This window comes from Cibotium barometz, chromosome 52 (assembly GCF_041138505.1).
Source record: "Cibotium barometz isolate CiBa-2024 chromosome 52, ASM4113850v1, whole genome shotgun sequence".
Taxonomy (NCBI): domain Eukaryota; kingdom Viridiplantae; phylum Streptophyta; class Polypodiopsida; order Cyatheales; family Cibotiaceae; genus Cibotium; species Cibotium barometz.
In genome coordinates, this window is record NC_141097.1 from 39,103,352 (window position 1) to 39,123,266 (window position 19,915).

The 19,915-nt window shown below is 45.3% G+C and overlaps 1 protein-coding gene across 3 annotated transcripts in view; it reads right to left on the bottom strand.

The window, feature by feature from the left end:
- LOC147609096 (craniofacial development-like protein) overlaps positions 1-19,915 on the bottom strand; it is a 76,119-nt gene that overhangs the window by 42,067 nt on the left and 14,137 nt on the right. For all 3 annotated transcript variants that reach the window (XM_086788528.1, XM_086788529.1, XM_086788527.1), the window contains exon 3: positions 4,551-4,681. In XM_086788528.1, coding sequence (XP_086644654.1) covers positions 4,551-4,681 — 131 coding nt within the window. The remainder of the gene's footprint in view (positions 1-4,550; positions 4,682-19,915) is intronic.

Genomic DNA, 19,915 nt, shown 5'->3' on the forward strand with positions numbered 1-19,915 from the left:
ACACTCTCTACTTGCGTCAACAAGGGAGTTCAACATGTACAAAATTCCAAATATTGGTAAAAGAAAAGCATTAAAACATAAATACTTATCTCGATTATGTACAATCAAAATTTATGGGGAGAAATCCCATAAATATCGTAGCAGATATCAAAATTCGCAACACCCAAAATAGTGTCTCTATGTAGACACAAAAATATGGAGTAGAACTAAATCTCCTCCTTAGCTTTCGTTCTTTTTGTGGCATCAATAATAATCGGGCTTGGCACAAACATCCGTTGGTCCATCTTCCACCAAAGGAGCTTGTGTTGTCCATTCGTTGTCCTCTTTCCAAGGCTTCTGAGCCATCTCTTCCCTAAAAGAATGCTTGTCTCCACCACGGACAATAGGTAGGTTCCGAATAGGAGCGTCTTTCTCTTTTGGAAGAATACTTGGAAGCTTCCTCAGCAACCATCGACTGATAGGTTCAACAAACTCCAAATCCGGTTTTACCTGATACTTGCCCTGTTCATCAAGGGTAATATCCCCTTCCTGTAAAAAATAGTGAAAAGCTAATTGTCTAGGATTCATTTCCAGCATTGAAGCCAAATCTAGAAAGACATTTGTAGCACTGGACTCCATGATCCTTTTGCCTTCCATAACCATCCTCACATCAGGATCTTTGCGGTCCATCGTCAAATATGCATCCTTTTCTTGAAGCTCTTGATGAAGCTGCCTCGTCAAAAAGTTATGATGCTCAAACTGTCTATCAATGATCTTGATGTACTACTCCACCATGTGTTCAAGAGTTTTAATCCTCTCCTCGTGTTCCTTGAAACCTTGGACCTTGTTCATAACTGTAGGACCGTCTGCCTAGATAGAATAGGCAAGAAGCTGTGCTCTGATACCAATGTAACCCAACCCGTAGAGAGAGAGAGAGAGAGAGAGAGAATCCAAGTTCTAAATATGAACACCCTTATGCTCACCCAGCACACACAAATTGAACTAGAACAACAAAAGAGAAACAATAATGGACGGTGCACCACATTGAGTCGGAACGGCCGGCCCCCCTTAGGAATGAATCTATCCCACAAGAGAATCTTTACAGGTTACAACACAGGCGCTTTTGCACCCGGACTAACCAAGAAAGACAACGTTCTGGCTCCACCAGAATACTCTCGAAGCCTGAGAACCTTCGCCTGAGCCTGGAGTCCACCAAAGAAGCTCAACCGGCTAAGAACAATAGCCCAAAAGCTCCGATCAATCCAGTATCTTCACACCTCTCTTGCCCAAAACTCCAGAAGGCTTTGCCTAGCCCAAAAGAGAACCTGACGGCCAGTGCAAGACACAACCGAATCACTGGACAAGTCTCTGCTATTCCTCCACAATCCGGAACATCTCTGTAGACTTCTGCTCAACCTTGTAGAGAGAGAAACACCTGTTGTCCAAGCTGTAGAGAGAGAACCACAAGTTGCCCAGCCCTAGAGAGAGAAAGCGACCACTGTCCAGCCCTCTATATCTGCTGTCCAGTCCTAGACAGAGAAAACAGCGGCTGCAAAGAGAGAAGAGCCCAACCAGCTCTGTAGAGAGAAAGATAACAACCCGACCAGCTCTGTAGATAGAGATATCAGCCCTGTAAGAGAGAGAAAAACAAGTCAATCAGCTCCTGTATGTATGAGAGACAAGTCGACCAACTCCTGATCTCTGAAAAAGCAAGTCAATCAGCCCAAAAAAGCCCCATGCTTGCTTCTTCTAGGCACCTCTGCCAGATATAGCCCCTTGCATGCATAAAGTAGGTGCCGAGGCCAAGTCTAGCCCCCCTTGCATGCAAAAGTACAGCGCCTAGGTCAAGAATAGCTGTAAAAGTGCTTTTTGCCCTTTTTGGATGCTTCTGGTGTAAGTAAACCCATAGTCCCAACTTGTTGCACAAGTAAACTCAAAAAGTGAAGTATCCAAGTCCTTTTGGCCACACTCCAAGTGTCCAGGCCCATAAACCAAGTCCAAGCTCATGCATATTGGTCCCAGTCAGTGTCCACATGCCTGCACCAAACCAATGTCCACATACACACGAGTCTCAAACCCTCACAGCCCACACATGAAATAGAGTCTGTCCTTTGGAAAATAGTCCTCCATTCATCTTGTAACCAAATATTTGAGCTAGGGAGTACCAAATATGGTGACAGCCTCACGGTCTTACATCAATCAAATCTGAGATCTCCAATGCTCGCATCTTCAACTCGAGTGGCGAACTCAACTGCGGTAGTAACCCTTCAAGAGGGTTACCCGGACAATGATCTTCTTGTGGGAATTAGGGTGGATGGAGAGACACCATGATCATACTTATGATAATTGCATAAGATAAACTAGATAAGATGAAGATTAATGCTAATCACATCATTAACTAAATGGGCAGCATAATGACACAAGAGATGGGATAATAGAGGTTGTGTTAACTTGCATTAGATGAGAGCCTCTTATATAGGTTGGAGTACAATGGATTAGGGTGTGATTAACCCCTAAGCAAAACCCTAATTATATCTAGAAGAGAGCACCCAAAAACCTAGATTGGAGTGCAAAGAAGATCTCCTCCCACTTGCTCTAGGTGCCTAGAATATGCTCCATATATTCTAATGTATGTCATAAACCATAGTCTACCAAAAAGTTCTAAGGTTAAGTGACCATATGAACCATATGCCCTAATTCCCAATGTCACATGGATGATTTGTTGTATTGTCGAGTTTTGGGAAAGAAAGAGAGGAGGAGGAGGAGGAGAAGGAGAAAAAGGGACTCGAGTACGGGTTTTTTCTTCCAAAGATCTGCACCTTCTACACTTCCAACTTGGTGTTCTTGTTTGCGAGTGCTCACATCATAGTCTGCATCGGGCACACTCATGTCTGCCATCCCCGAAGGACTGCGCCTGGTGCTCCTTGTTCCAGATTTCTTTGTTCTCTATGTTCGTCGAAGTTCATCATTTCCCGACCGCAACAAAACCATCCACTATGCATGTGGGAGACTTTCTGGAGGCTTCCAGAGGTTAAAAACCAACCTTCTTTCAAGGGACAGGAGTCACACCGAAAGGGGTGGGCTTCCGGAGTCTAGAAACCAACCACACAAGCAAAAAAAATTTATGGTTTTCTGGCTGAATCTTCACACTTGAAGAAGAAGGCTCTGATACCAATATAACATGCGAAAGCTTGACGAAAAGAATCAGTTCTTCAATGGACAGAATTCAGCAATCTTTTGTGATGAAGATAACACAAGAGAGAGAGAGAGAAAGAAAGAAAGTGAGTCGGACACAGTATTGGATCCCGAATACCCTCTGTAGGGCCTCCACCACGGATGGTGTATTTGCTTTATGAGAATGATGAGTAAATAACGCAGATCTATAGATCATATTGTAGACTTTCAGCCTAGAGGAGATCTAACTTTTGACCTTCAACCTTCACTTTTCTTAGGCTCCCTTTGGCTGTCCTGGCCCTTGGAGTTCTTCAGATTATGAGATGCTCAAATGAGATCCTAGCCTATGCTTTTATAGTTCCTTTTATGCTCATCGGTGGGTTCATGTAGGGGTCAGCCTCTTCATAAATCACTTCATGACCTGTTTAATGCCTTTTAACTGGGTGCCTTTTCACAGCTTGCTGCTGGCCGCCTTTTGTATGTTGTACAGACTGGCCACCTGGCTGGACTCGCTGCTGGGCAGCCTCTGTGTCCTGGCCGCCTACTGTTTTGGCTGCCCAGTCCAGTAGGGCTGGCCAACAGGCTGGCCAAGCCACAAGAGCTGGCCACCTTGTTGTCCAAGCCCCTCTAGGCCCGGCCGACAGCATGCCCAGTCCAATGGGACTATTGGGCATTGGCCATGGCCCATGGGTCACCTAGTCCCTTAGGGTGGCCTAAGGTCTACCCCTTTCTTAGGCAAGGGTATCAAACCCTGTTCTCAGGTGGCCCTCAAGGCTGCCCCTTCTCCTACATGCTTCCTACTCAGATGTCTAGTATCTGGCTACAAGCCGAACACCTGTCGTCATTCCAAAGGGTGACTCACAGTACATACTGGCACTGCTTCATGCGCGGGACTTACACACCAGACCAAGACCATACGGGACTTGTACTCCTAACCTTGGACGTTTAGAGGAACCCTAGTTGACTCGTCCCGGACTAGGGCTCACAAGGGACTGGTTTCCACTCCAGGTCCAGCACCTTCTATACAGATATGTCCACGTGGCATCCAAGTGGAGGATGCACGTGACAGAATAAATTTCAGCCATCCATCTCTCTCGTGTGCTTGTCTACTCTTGTGAGTGTGTGTGAAGAAGTTTGCTTGCAAGGAGCTAAAGCTCACCCTCTCCTACACATTCTCTGGGAACCCCCCTCTTGTTTTTTCCTTTTTAGGAGGGTTGTACACAATAGGCTCCTCCTCGGGCTATTTTTGTAGTTCGCTTTCAGTGGACATTTTCTCTTTTATGACTAATGAAGGATCTTTTCTTGGATACACACACGCACGCATGCATTGAAGTACGATCAAATTTTTCAAATTCTACATATCATCAACTTGTTTCATTTGAAACTCAAACACTTACTGGAGTAGATGATCTGTTTCTCTTTATGTCGTCGCCCTTTTCTTCCAAGTTCCTGGAAACAGCTTTTGAGACACCAGCTGAGTCCTTCGCATTTAATTGCTCCCATATGGCATTTATGCGAGCCTTTTTTTCTGGGGAAAAAAAAGTGGGCCTTTCAGTATTTGAGGACCTATTCATAAAGTGGACTGACTTGCCTTGACAACCACACATAAGATCACTTTATAACTGAAAAGCAGGCATCTGTTGTAATGCATCAAACGCAACAATTAAAACAAATTGATGATGATTGTGGCTAATATACAGATCAAACAAACACTCAAGCATAGCAATAAAACCAAATACCAAAACAGGATGTAATGAATGGCCACAATCTTCAGTATCAGCTTTCTGGTGTAACTAATGGCTTGGCCTAGCCCCATTCTCAGGCAAATGGCAGTAATTTAAAAAAATGATTCCTAGTCGTGAAAAATGTTGAGCTGCCTCAAGGAAGCAAGTTTATGTAGAGCAGATTAAATCGCTTGTTGAGGACACCCCTATAGTAAGAACCTAATAAAACCTTTCTTGGAGCCTATGATATTCTTCAAACTGTAGATGCATATGTTGAGGCAAAAGCCAAAGAATCAACCAAGTAGGAAGGTACATGGGCTCCAAATAAAACAAGCTCTCATGCTTGTTGATCTTTTAGTGCACCAGGCCAACAACTATGCAAACTTTATTGATCTTCTCCCCCATTCTGCCAGGGATCATAAAGCTGGCAGAACTCATGCCAGGACACATGGACATGTTGGTGAACACATGGGAACAGGGATCATAAAGCTGGCACAGGAAAAAACACCAATCTTGGTCAAAAAGCAGGAAACAACAAAAAGTCAAACTACATTGACCGCGAGTTGAAGGCACCATTGGAAAGAGGACACTGAGCCGGATCAAAAAGCTGAAAGCCGCTTTTTCAAAAAGTAGCTCCAGGAGCTGGCTCGCCCTGTGACGCCGCCAACGCCGCCCTGCAACGCCCCTGCCGCCTGAGCACCGCGCCGCGCCACCCTGTCTTTACAGTGCCGCCCTGATTTGTTGCGCCGCCCAGTGCTCCTGCTGCACCGCCGCCATGTGCTGCCTAGAGTCGTCCTTGTTACACCTGCCGCCTGCATTGCCTCTCCAGTCAATTCCACCTGCACCAGAGCCGCCAGCAACACCTAAGCTCCGTTGCCTGTAGCTTACTCAGCACTTTCTGCACAGAGCCGTCATTCACCTTCCAAGTGCCTCTTGGGGCTGATTTTCTCTCTTTAGTACTTGGCTTCTAGCCTACAATGGGACATCAAATACTTTGTTGGTTGCACAACACCCCCCCCCCCCCGGTGCCGCGGGTGTGATTTTCTTTCGAACTTGGAGATCTTATTTGGGATTTGAGTTTAGACCTAGACTTGGATTTGGGGGATTTGATTCATACCTTGGTACTAGCACAGTGTAAAACTCTTACAGGTCATCCTTGTGGTGTCCTCGGCATCAGAGATCTTGTGCCTCAACGTCGACTCCAGCACCGACCTCATCATCGACATATTTTGTTTGATATTGTATTCATTTTTTGTATTGGTCCTGGCTTGGGAAAGCCCGTGGATTGCTCCTTAAATAAATTCCTGAAAAGGGGGTGGGGCCTGTTCCCCGCTCAGTGTGGTGTACTGTGTAAAACCGCTATACCTCTCTCTCTCTCTTTCCCTTCTCTCTCTATCTATATCTCTTGGACACGTGGTTGAATATGTCACTGCACACTCTATTGGGCTTACAGTTGTATCAGAGCAAGGATTTCTCTTGAAGAAATCTTCCTTGGGATGACAGAGCCATGTCAAGAGGAGAGGGAGAACGAGGACATTAGGAAAGGAATAACTATGAGGCCAACACAAAACTTCTAGGAGGGAACCAAGGCCGTCAATCTATCCTCATGAGACCGCGGCCATGACATTAGCAAAATACCGAGACTTTCAAAAGTTGAAACAATTTCTCCAAGATGAAGAGTTTCTAGCTTGGAGAGCCAAGAAGGAACAAGATTATAGAAGAGCTCAGATGTTTGAAGACTTTATCAAAGACCAAGCCACTGAGGCCAGAGGAGTGGAAGCCACCAAAGCTTGTCTACGAGCCAAAGGGGTTACCATCGAAGAAGGATCCAAACTTACCCAATCTTTTACCCATGGAGGACATAGAGAAGTGCAAGATGCGACCGAGCCTACATCATGGACTGAATTCAAAACCATGTTCAACAAGAAGTTCCTTCCCGCAAACTTCGAGGCAGATGTGCAGAAGGAATGGGATGAGATAAAGCAAAAGGCCCGCAAGAATGTGTCAACGTACCTTAAAAAATTTTCAGCCGTCTCATTGAAATTTACTTCTTATACCCCCATCCCATCATTGATGGAAATGCGTAAGTTTGTCGAAGGATTGCAACCAAAGTTTATGCATTTAAAAGATGCTGACTTGAATTGGTGGCTAAAAGTAGTGCAAGATGCAACCGAGCCTACATCATGGACTGAATTCAAAACCATGTTCAACAAGAAGTTCCTTCCCGCAAACTTCGAGGCAAATGTGCAGAAGGAATGGGATGAGATAAAGCAAAAGGCCCGCAAGAATGTGTCAATGTACCTTAATAATTTTTCAGCCGTCTCATTGAAATTTACTTCTTATACCCCCATCCCATCATTGATGGAAATGCGTAAGTTTGTCGAAGGATTGCAACCAAAGCTTATGCAAGCAGTTTACATGGCGGGACCTAAAACTTTGGAAGAAGCACAAGACAAAGCCTTGCAAGTTGAAGCCCTACATATGCCTTGGATGGTGGGCAAATCAAAGAACGAGAATCGAGATCCATCCCAAAAGAAGAAGTTCAAAGGAGGATCTCAATCAAGGACCGAGCCACAAGAAAAGAAGAACAGGAATGAGGATAAACATCCACTTTACTGAAAGAAGCTATCCCGCAAGCAACTTGAAGATTATATCAAAGAGGGTAAATGTTTCCAATGTGGGAAGAAGGGACATATGGCTGCAAAATGTCCTAATAGACCAAATCAAGAAGCCAAACCACCCCAAAATAATGCATTGCCAAAGAAACTCCAACATTAGGATCTGATCATGTTAATCCTGTATATGCACGTGTAAGTTTGTACACGTGTGTGGATGCAGATACATGTTTGGTGTGTGTGTGTGTGTACATGTGTGTGCATGTTCATGGGCCTATATATGTGTTTTTCTCTTACCTTGCTACAGGTGTAGCAGTTTCTCTCTCAAGACTTCTTGTGGGTCAGCCCAATCAGCAGCTAAGGCATCCTGTGGGTCAGCCCAGTCAACAGCTGACACCTGCACTGCCATGTGGCACATGTACAAGCAGGTGCCGTGGCTGACTGCAGCTGACACGTGGTGGTTGGCTGCACATAGAGCTGACGTGGCTGCTGAACTGTCATGGCTGCAAGTGCTGCCACGTAGGCGGCTGGCTGCAAAGGCACGGGCACCCCCATAGGCAGGCGGGCGCACACGAGCAAGAGAGAGGCAAAGCGATGGGCAGCAGAAGCGAAGGCTGGCTACCACGTAGGCGGGCAGGCGTACAAGCGAAGGAGAGAAGCTAAACGCAAGGCGACGGGCAGCAAGGAAAAAGCGCCGAAGAGAAAAAAGCGCCGGGCAACCCAGAACGCGCAAGAGAAAAAGATGCGTTGGATTTTCGAAAAGCTAGCGCCGTACTAAAATTTTTTTTAATAAATAAAAAAGAAAGAGGGAAAAGCTATTCGAAGAGATTTTAATAAAAGCTCTTGTAGTAGTTTTTTTTTTTTTCCCTAAGGGATACCCACGCATGCATGTGGGGGATTAGTGGGGGTAGGTGACCATGCCCACCCCCACACTCACTTAAAAGTGGGGCTCCCCACCTTGGCCCCAAAGTGGGTGCCCAGAGGGGGTGCCCACTTTTAAATAAGTGTGAACACCTAACCTTATAAAATAAAGGGTTAGAATAAAAAAAACATTAAAACAACAAGTGCGACATACTTACCACCTGTTCACATGCACCAAAACTTGTCAGAATACAGAGCAGACTTCACGACTCACTGGCAGGCGTCCCCGCTCAGTAAGTAACACGTCAAGCAGGCAAACACACAAATACATGTCATGCGAAAACAGTTTCAAGCATGCAAATCATGTGTGCATGTGCAAATAGTAACATGGACATATCTCCCGTTCATGGAACAAGTACCAAATATCTGTCGGCACAAAACTGGCACGACATAAAAACATAAAAACCTGGTCTTCCTATGGAGTGACAGTCCCATAGGTAAGACACAGTTCCAGGCACGAGTTTCCCTATGGTGTGACAGTCCCATAGGTAAAACACGGCACGAATACTGGCTCTTCCATGGCGTGACAATCCCATGGATCGAACACAGTCCAGGTCATACACGGGTGGCACTGGTCTGGCTCCCGTCCATACGACACCATCCTGCTAACACACGGGTGGCACCAATCTGGCTCCCGTCCATGTCAGCAAAATACTGGCCTCTTCACATGAGACACTGGCCTGGCCTCAAGTGAATGAGACGCAAAAACTGGAGATGGACCAAATGGTCGGCCAATTGGTGACAGTGATGCACGTGGGAATAGCATTGGAGCTGTTCTTATGCAGGATGGACATGTTATTGCTTATGAGAGTAGAACTTTGTCACCAGCAAAAAAGAATCTACAAGTATATGAGAAGGAGCTTCTTGCGGTTATTCATGCTCTTTCTACTTGGAAGCATTACCTTCTTGGAGTTGATTTCATTGTTCAGAGCGATTATCAGACTCTTCAATACTTCCTTACTCAAACGAAGCTCTCAGAGAAGCATATGAGATGGGCAAACTTTTTGTCCATCTGTCACTTTCAGATTGTTCATGTGGATGGCAAAAAGAATGTGGTTGCGGATGCCTTGTCTAGGAAACCACATGTGGCTGCCGTCTCTATTATCTTTCATCATGAACTTGATGATATGCGAGAACAGTATGCTCATGACACAGATTTTGAGCGGATCTTTGATCGTTTGACTGAAGGAGAGCGAGTTGATCATTATTCTCTCAAGGAAGGATTCTTGATGATGCATGACAAATTGTGTGTCACATCTCAGTTGAGACAGAAGGTTTTGACAGAATGCCATGCTCCGCCTTATGCATGCCATCGTGGTATTGAGGCTACAGTGAAAGCTTCGGAGGCATTCTTTTATTGGCCTACTATGCGCAAGGATGCTAATGCTTTTGTTCCTGATTGCATCATTTGTCAGAAGGTGAAGTATGACCGTCAAAAGACACCTAGGTTACTTCATCCTTTGCCTATTCCAGATAGACCGTGAGAGAGTATTGCTATGGATTTTATCTTTGATCTTCCTAGGACAAAGAGTGTGGCATCAGACTATCGTGGATCATTTCAGCAAGCAAGCTCATTTCATTCCAGTCAAGAAGAAGATTAATGCAGAGCAAATGATGAGGATATTTTGACAAATATCTTCAAGTACCATGGGATGCCCACATCTATTGTTAGTGACCGAGATCCTCGAATGACGAGTTTATTTTGGAGAGAATTGTTTGAGAACATGAAGACTTCGTTGAAGTTCTCGTCGTCTTTTCATCCACAAACAGATGGGCAATCGGAAATTGCCAACTCAGTTGTATTGGATCTTCAAAAGTGTTATGTTTCGGATCATAAGGAGCAGTGGGAAAAGTGTCTTCCTTTGGTCGAGTTTGCTTACAACACCATTCACACTTCAACAAGTAAGGCACCTTTCAAGATTGTGGAAGGCGGGAAGAAAGTACCTCCTATCCTACATACAAAAGATAAGATCTTTGAGGCAGATCGTTTTGTGGAGAATATGGATGTGGCTTACAAGAAGGTCAAGGTGGCTCTTCAAAGGACTCAAGAGAAACAGAGGAAAGCAACAAAACTTCACCGTCGATCATTGGTTTTTGATTTGGGTGTTGGGTGCTTTTGAGATTTAAGAAGGCTAGACTCAGGAAAATGAAGGATAAACAGCACTTATATCCTAAACTGAGTATGCGGTACTATGGGCCTTTTCAGGTGATCGAGAAGATGAGTGATGTTTCTTATCGTCTTCAGTTACCGATCATTGGAGGATTCATAATGCATTCCATGTGAGTCTTCTTAAACCTTTCAGAGGTGAGGTGCCTACAGATCAGGTTGATGAGACACAACCAGAAGTCGAAGAACTGACAGATTTTGCGACATAAAGAAAGAAGAGTCAGAGGAAAGTTTCACGTCGATATCTGGTGAAGTTTGTGAACTATTCACCTATGGATTCGAAGTGGATGGAGGAGGGTGACTTGGCAGATTCACCAAGGATACTACAACTTTACCTCGAGGCTTTTGGTTTGGAGCCTACCTTAAAAAGTGCTTCAACAGGTTCAACTATGGATTCTGGAGTACTACCTGTTACTCAAGAGGGGGGTGACTCCGCTCCCTTGTCACAGAGTTCACTTGGATAAGATCTAGAAGTCGCTTGGTGTTCTTATCAGCACACCCGAGATACTGAACTAATAGTATATCGACCTATCGGATTTCTATGATATATGTGTACTAGTCACATGGTTTGATTCATGGATATACGAATCTTTTGAGAGAATGGGGACACCTAGACTTTCATTTGATATGCATCAGTGTTTACTCATGTTCATGATGTACTACTGATCGTGGGTCCTGTGGGATGGCCATGAGCACGTAAAGCATCCAGGGGGACATGACTATTCACGAGATGGATGCTCTTGATTTATGTTATTCAGATGTTCTGTTTCGGTTGGCAGGACATAGCTTTCTCGTTGCTCTCTTAAGTTCTGTTTCAGTTGGCAGATCCTTTGAATAAACAATTCAGGACGATTGCTTTGTTTTAAGAGGAGGGTATGCTACAGGACAGAGTATTTTACCTCTTTTTCTTAAGCATTGTGATTATGTTTAATCCTGATTAGCATTCACTGATCATGTTAATCATGTATATGCATGTGTAAGTTTGTACACGTGTGTGGATGCAGATACATGTTTGGTGTGTGTGTGTGTGTGTCCATGTGTGTGCATGTTCATGGGCATATATATGTGTTTTTCTCTTACCTTGCTGCAGGTGTAGCAGTTTCTCTCTCAAGACTTCTTGTGGGTCAGCCCAGTCAGCAGTTGAGGTATCCTGTGGGTCAGCCCAGTCAGCAGCTAACACATGGCACATGTACAGGCAGGTGACGTGGCTGACTGCAGCTGACACATGGCGACTGGCTGCACATAGAGCTAGCGTGGCTGCTGAGCTGTCATGGCTGCAAGTGCTACCACGTAGGCAGCTGGCTGCAAAGGCACTAGCACCCCCATAGGCAAGCAGGTGCACACGAGCAAGAGAGAGAGAGAGGCGAAGCGATGGGCAGCAGAAGCGAAGGCTGGCTCACACGTAGGCGGGCAGGCGTACAAGCGAAGGAGAGAAGCTAAACGCAAGGCGACGGGCAACAAGGGAAAAGCGTGTTCTTGTGCATCTTTCCTCATATATGTGGTGCCTTCTGCTCATCTGGCAACATTTGTCTATAAGTATGGAATAATCAACACTAGTTCTTTGCTAGCATAAAATTTTAATGCTTCAAAAGGATTCTTTTTCAGCTTCGGCCCTCCGAAATCCCGCGGTCTTCTTTTCTTTGTCAAATCACACATTGGACTAGCTACCATGGCAAACCACTTGATGAACTTCCTGAAGTAAGAGCACAAGCTGAAACCGGCCTTCAAAAACTTGACGGGCAGTGAGCACACTTAATCACACTTAAAAACTTTTCACGAAATTGCAGGAAGAAGAAAAAAGAATAAGTGGAGCTAGAGTGCTCCAACACAAAAGACCAATTGGCCGCAAAGCGTGGTGCCCCCATAGGTATTTATTTATCACTCAAGGTCGGCGTAGCCCTTGTACAATTCCCGAGAAGATGCCTCCTTACTTCACATGGAGGAGATCTTCTCAAACTTTCACCCAGTTTGTGTTGTGGGATACAAGAGCCTTGGCCCCGTTTTTATACAAATTTTGGGGTGAAAAGCTATGCTTTTCCCCCTTACCAAAAAAAAAAAAAAAAAAACCTACTACAAGAGCTTTTATTAAAATCTCTTCGAATAGCTTTTCCCTCTCTTTTTTTATTTATAATTTTTTTTTAGCACGTTGCTAGCTTTTCGAAAATCCCACGCATCTTTTTCTCTTGCGAGTTTTGGGTTGCCCGGCCAAATGGGGCTAGTACCACAAACATATGGACTCTTTGTATCCCATAGTTGAGGACAACTGTGATATAACAGGGAGCGAATGTAACTATTTGGCCCTCCGAGCTCTTTTCACATGAAGGAACTCATGCTAGGATACATGGACAAACTGATGAACACATGGAAAGGTTCATAAAGCTAGCACAGGAAAAAGCACCAGTCTTGGTCAAAAAGCAAGAAAAAGTAAAAAGTCAAACTGTGTTGACTGCAAGCTGAGGTCACCATTGGAAAGAGGACACTAAGAAGGATCAAAAAGCTAAGGCGCTTTTTCAAAAAGTAGCTCCAGGGCCAAAAAACAAGGCCATGAAGCTAGTAAAGCATAAATCAAGAACTTTGAGTAATTTTTGATTATTATTAAAAGAGAAAAGACAAAAGCAAAGCATGGCAAAAAGCAAGGCCCCCCTTCAAGTATAAAAGAAGCATGGATCTCTTGGGATGATATAGAATAACTTGTGGAGACCAATCTTGTGGAGAGTAAAAAGATCAACTCCATCACCTTCATCAACCCCTTCAAAACCGCCGCCGTCGGAGCACCGCTCTTCTCCGCTTTTGTGCCACCGCTCCGCCCTCCGCCTCTACTCCGCCTGGGTGTGTCGGCAACAGACGCCACCCTCCGCCTTGCTCAACCGGTTCCGTCACTGGCCCGCCCTGTGGCACCGCCGATGCCACCCTGCAGCGCCCTTACCGCCTTAGCGCCACGCCGCCCTATCTTTACTGTGCCACCCAAATTTGTTGCGCCACCCAGTGCTCCTGCACCGCCGTCGTTGCTGCCTGGAGTCGCCCTTGTTACGCCCGTTGCCTGCACTACCTCTCCAGCCGGCGCCACCTGCGCTAGAGCCGCCAGCAACACCTAAGCTCCGTCGCCTGTAGCTTACTCGACCGTTTCTGCACAAAGCCGTCATTCAGCTTCAAAAGAGCCTCTTGGGGCTGATTTTCTCTCTTCGACATCAAATACTTTGTTGGTTGCAAACCCCCGCCCCGGGGGTGATTTTCTTTCGAACTTGGAGATCTTGTTGGGATTTGAGTTTAGAACTAGACTTGGATTTGGGGGATTTGATTCATACCTTGGTACTAGCCTAGTGTAAGACTCTTATGGGTCATCCTCGTGGTGTGCTCAGCATCAGAGATCGTGTGCCTCAACGTCGACTCCAGCACCGACCTTGTCATTAGCATATTTTGTTTGATAGTGTATTCATTTGTTGTATTGGTCCTGGCTTGGAAAAGCCCGTTGATTGCTCCTGAAATAAATTCCTGAAAAGGGGGCGGGGCCTATTCCCCGCTCAGTGTGGTGTACTGTGTAAAACCCCTATACCTCTTTCTATCCTCCCCTTCTCTCTCTATCAAAGAAGAGTATCCACTTATTTTTTTGATAAATGATCTCTTGGACACATGGTTGAATCTGTTACTGCACGCCCCGTTAGGCTTACAGAGGGGGGAAACCATACTAGGGACCTATAATGCTAGGAAAGATGGCCAACATCCCGTGTGAGAAAGGGACCCGAACTCTACATGTGTAGGAAGGTTTTGCACCACTGCTATATAATCTTTGAATCACCCTGCAAGCATTCCCACCGACGTTCCGGGAGTGTGTGGATGATGTCTGTCCAGATGAAGCATATACCCTCTACGACTCATTGCACCACGCCTGCCATGTGCCACGGTGCAATGTTGTTGCTAAGATCCCACCTCTATTCCGTGGGGGTCAATGTGGTCCAAGGGATTGTCAGGACCATGGCAATGGTCATGGCGGTGATCTGAAAATGTGAGTTTGAGGGCATAACCAGCTCCATCTGATTTATTATCTGGTAAATGTAGATTTACCATTGAGAATGGAGCTCTCAAGATAAACGACAAGATATGCATTCCGGACTCAAATAATCTAAGGGTATTAGTGATGCGAGAATGTCAAGATAGTCCATGTGCTGGACACCCGGGAATAAAGAAAACAATTGAGCTCATTAGACGTTTCTACTGGTGGCCACAGTTAAAGAAAAATGTTAATCATTATGTGACACATTGTTTATAGTGTCAAGTTACTAAATTCGAGTGTATGAAGTCACCCGGATTGTTACATCCATTGCCTATTCCAGAGAGGAAATGGCAGAGTATTTCCATGGATTTCATTATGGGTTTGCCCAGAACCAAGAAAGGTTATAATGCTATCTTTGTCATTGTGGATAGATTATCTAAGATGGCACATGTCGTTCCTTCTACAAACAAGGTTGATGCTCCCCAAGTAGCAGAATGATTTATTGTCAATGTGTTTAGATTACATGGCTTGCCAGAATCCATTGTGTCAGATAGAGACCCGCGGTTTACATGTAATTTTTGGCAACATGTTTTTAGTAAACTTGGCATGCAACTCTGTATGAGTAGCAGTGATCATCCACAGACTAATGGTTGGATTGAGAGAGTCAACCAAGTCTTGGACGACATGTTAAGAGCTTATGTCAGAGAATGATAGTGAGATTGGAAAAAGTATTTACCTTTATTGGAGTTTGCATATAATTCGCGCAAGCATTCCTCTACAAACTTTTCTCCATTTGAATTGAATTATGGGTATAATCCATTGATGCCAAGTACAATTGGATTACCTCAGAAGACACCCAGTGCGGCTGAATTTCTATCTCAGATGCAGTTAAATTTAGCTAGAGCTCGAGATTATATCCGTCAGGCTACGGATCGCCCGGTTAAGTATGCTAATCCTAAGAGGATAGCTCGTCCTTTTAAAGAAGGGGAGAAAGCATTTCTACTTGTTCCTCGGAGAACACGCTTCGTGCGGGTAAATCTACTAAGTTGTTGCCTAGATAATGTGGGCCGTGGATGATTTTGAAACAAGTCGAAGATGTGACTTATAAGTCAGACTTACCACAAGATTGTCGTGTCCACCCAGTATTTTATGTGAGTTGATTGAGGCGTTATCTTCATGACGGTGATAATTTAGTTGATGGTATGATTGCTTTGCAGGAACCTAATCAAGAAGATCATGGACCTGAACAGATCCTAGAACAAAGAGAAAGACGATTGCGAAATCATACTCTTCGCGAGTTCCTTGTAAAATGGAAAGGACATCCTTTAACAGACGCAACTTGGGAAACCTAATTTCAATTTCGAAAGCGTCATCCTCAGTTTGTGATGTAGGACGATGATTCTTAAAAGGGGGAAAGAATGTTACGACCCTTACACGTGGCAACACATGGGACACGTACACTGTTACGTGGGATTTACATGCCAATAATGCATGGGACACACGCGGATGTTGCATGGATAAACCAATGGCAGCATACTATTACACATCATCGCTTATAATAATAAGTGTGAAAGGATAACGTTCGTGGGTGAAGGTTGTATGCCAAAGACCCAGTGATGTGTATTATGAGGGTACCAGAGTCCAATGGGGACACAGGGGACGCGTGAGTATGGTGTGTGGCTGGGAAGGTACACACTTGACGCCCGGGATCACTAGTATATATAATGATTGGGTGGTTAAACATGGTATGCCAAGCTAGGTTTATTTTTGCTATTCTTGAGTTTATCTTCTTCTCTCTCACCTTTTTTGGCATGAGGCTAGATACAAAGACCTTGTCTATCTTGCATCGAGATTTACAAAGCTCGATGGGTCGAACTACTCTATTTGGAAGATAAAGGTCCAATCCGTTTTGGAGCCCCACCAGCTCTATGATTTCCTTCTTGGGGATTCCTCCAAGGATATTACCGATGTGACGAAGAAAGGTGTTTCTAAGGACGACGTGGTTGATTGGAGGCAGTATAATCGTCGGATCTACTCCTTTTTCATCCTTAACATTCATGACTTTGTCTTCAGTCATCTACAATCTGCTTAGACTGCTCGGCAGGTGTGGCATACTTTGGCATCTCTTTATGAGGTAAAGATCCCTAAGCATATCCTTCCTTGAGTTGCGACCATATAGGATCGTAGAAGAACCCTTCGAAATAAAATCCTTAGAGAACACTTAGTATAATGAAAAGATTACCACAGCTCATCAACAGCAGGTTTTCAAACTACTACTCTCTCGGTTTTCTTGGCCAAGATGATCGATCTCAGGGATGAGCATTCCGCTTGCGGGACGAAGCTTTCTTTTGTTGAGATGGCTATTCGGCTTCTTGCGAAGCTGCCAAAGCATTTCGATGCCTTCTATCAGTCTGTTGTTTCTCCTCCTCGACAAGATCCCATTACTTGAGATGAGGTTGTGCCGGTGTCACGTGCATCCCGCACTTGGATGCCACGTAGACATATCTGTACAGAAGGTGCAAGACCTGGGACGGTAAACTGGCCCCATGTGAGCCCAGTCCGGGACAAATCTGCCAAGGTTCCATCCCAATCGTCCGAGGTCAAGTGTGCATTGTCTTGCACATGAAACAGTGCCAGCCTGCGCTGTCAGTCTCCCTCTGGAATGATGTCAGTGACTCTGTGTCTCTGGTATGATACCGGATGCTAGAACACTGTGTAGGCAGTTAGGGTTTGCATTTAGGAAAAGGGGCCAGCCCATAGAGCTACCCCAGGAACTCATGTGGGCATGGGGAAAGTACAAGACAATCCCCATAAGGGCCAGGAAGTCCCTGGCTGTACCCATGAGCCATGGGTAGGCCATGGGAGGGCTACAGGACAGCCCTAGGTGTTGGCACATTCATCCCCAGTTTCTGCCCATTTCTGGTGTCCTTTTGGTCCCTTTTTCATGACCCTTGATTGTGGGCTGGCCACCCCTATTTTCCATATTTTTCTAGGACTTTTTCCCAGCCCGTTTGGTATTTTCCTAGTCGGCCAGCTCTCCCCACCTATAAATAGTGGGGCTGGCCTCTCACTTTTCATCTTGTCTTGTACATCTTTTGCTCCCTCACTTATGAGACTACTTGTGTCTCTTGCTTGGGACTGTTTTGCTTCAGTATATTCAGCATAGTTGCTCCATATCTCTCTCTCTCTCTCTTGCACTCTCTATTCAGCACACTCTAGTGCCCTTTTGCTTCCGCTGTGTGCACTCTTTCATGGTATCATCGCTCCCGGTTCAGCGACTCCTCTGCTGCCCCAGATTCAGCCCTATTTTCTGCACCTTCTCCTCTGCGTTTTTTCTCAGATTTGCAGCCTCTTTGTTGCTGCATTTTCTGGACAGCATCTGCTGATCACTTCCTCTTCAGATTGGCTTCACTGCTTGCAGCCATAAGGTAATTTTCTGATCAGCGTTTTATTCCACGTGGAGTTTGGATCTAGGCGGCCTGTTTTTTCAGGACAGCAGCCTTTTTTGGCTGCGTTTTCCTCTCCGGTGGTCATTCCCTTGTGCATAGGGGGATTGTGGCAGTTGGGGCTTTGGTGGCACCCTTGGTACCTGTGGAGGACACTTCTTCTTCTGAGATTGTGCGTTTTCTTGAGGAGAGCCCAAGCTACAGTCCTAGTTGATGCCTTTCCCTCTTGCACCCTCTTACAGCATATTCCCAGGCCCTGTGTGGCTGCCTTTTCTCTCTATATCAAATCTGCATTTTTTGCTTCCCTCTTCTGGTGGCCTCAAGGTTGGAGGTACAGTCGACAGAAGCTTCTGCGTTTTTTGCTACAGGAGGATTTTTTCGGGTGTTGTCCAGCCTCTTAGGGCTGCATCTTGGTGGGAGGAAGGGACCTACATCAGTGTTTTCTGATTTGGACAGTTTTTTTTTAAATGAGGGTTGGTCCTATTGATTGGATCAATGATGACAGCTTCAGATTTGGCTCCCATACCACTCTCTTGTTATTTCCTAGATGAGGCAGACAAGTTGGATGGTGGTAACTTTCAGTCATGGAAGTTGCAGGTTACTTCTATTCTCAGGGAGTATGGTTTGATGGAGTTTCTCTCGTACGAGAATCGGTGCTTGCCGGACCTTGCCTCTGCGGAGAATGTGTGTTAGTGGAGGAAGACTGATGGACAGATCTATGGCTTTCTCCTCCTGAATTGTCAGGATTCGGTTCTTCATCACTTCATCTATGCTCCTAATGATGCTTTGATGATGCTTCTACTTTCTATGTGTGGCAGTTGCTTTGTGACCTGTATGGTGATGCCCGTGATCGACATATGGTTTCTACTTCTGGGTGCTATGCAGCCAGTGATCTTGTGGATACTACTTTTGGAGATGTTCCTGCAACGAAGGATAGTGGGCCAGTTTTGCTTACTGCATCTGAGGAGTTTGTCTCTCCTGTTGCCCTGCCTTCAGTTTCTATGCATACTTCTCCTTGCCAGGATGATATCTCTGATAATGTTTTTGTGTAAGACAGTGGGCTATCTTTGCTCACAGCTTCTGAGGGGGATTTGTCTCCTATTGCTTCGCCTCCAACTCTTTCTTTGTCAACCAGTGACCAAGATGTGTTGTTGGTCCCTTTGCCTTCTATGGAGGAGCCTGCTTCTACGTTGTGTGATGCTATTGAGGAGGCTACTACTTACCACTACTGTGAATGTTCCTCTTTCCCTAACTCTGTGTGAGGATTCTGGATTGTGGTCAGGTGTGTCCGTGACCGTGCCTGGGACATAGTGGTACTTCCAGGGATTGAAGGATTGGGATTTGGATTTGGTTGGGCCTGTGGAGTCCCGACATCATGTTTTCAGACGGGGCAGTTGAGTTCTTAAATCTGGCCATGCCGACCTTCGAGGAGGGTGCTATTGTGCAACATTTGGCCATGCCGAGGGTGCTATTGTACAGCATTTGGCTACTCTTGGTACAAAGTTGGAGCAGATGGACTCTATTTCTTTTGAATGTATTATCTTCTTGGAGCTACAGGCACTGCGTTTACATTTGGGTTTGCCACCGATATTTGAAGCAACATTTAGGTGGGGCTGGCCTCTCACTTTTTATCTTGTCTTGTACATCTTTTGCTCCTTCACTTATGAGACTACTTGTGTCTCTTGCTTGGGACTATTTTGCTTCAGTATATTCAGCATAGTTGCTCCATATCTCTCTCTTGCACTCTCTATTCGGCACACTCTAGTGCCCTTTTGCTTCTGCTCTATGCACTCTTTCACTAGGGGCATACGAAGGATAGCCGACTGGTTATCCAGCCCTAGGAGGGTTGTAGGGCAAGTATGGGGCAGCCCATACAGGCTGCCCAGCCTCCATATGAG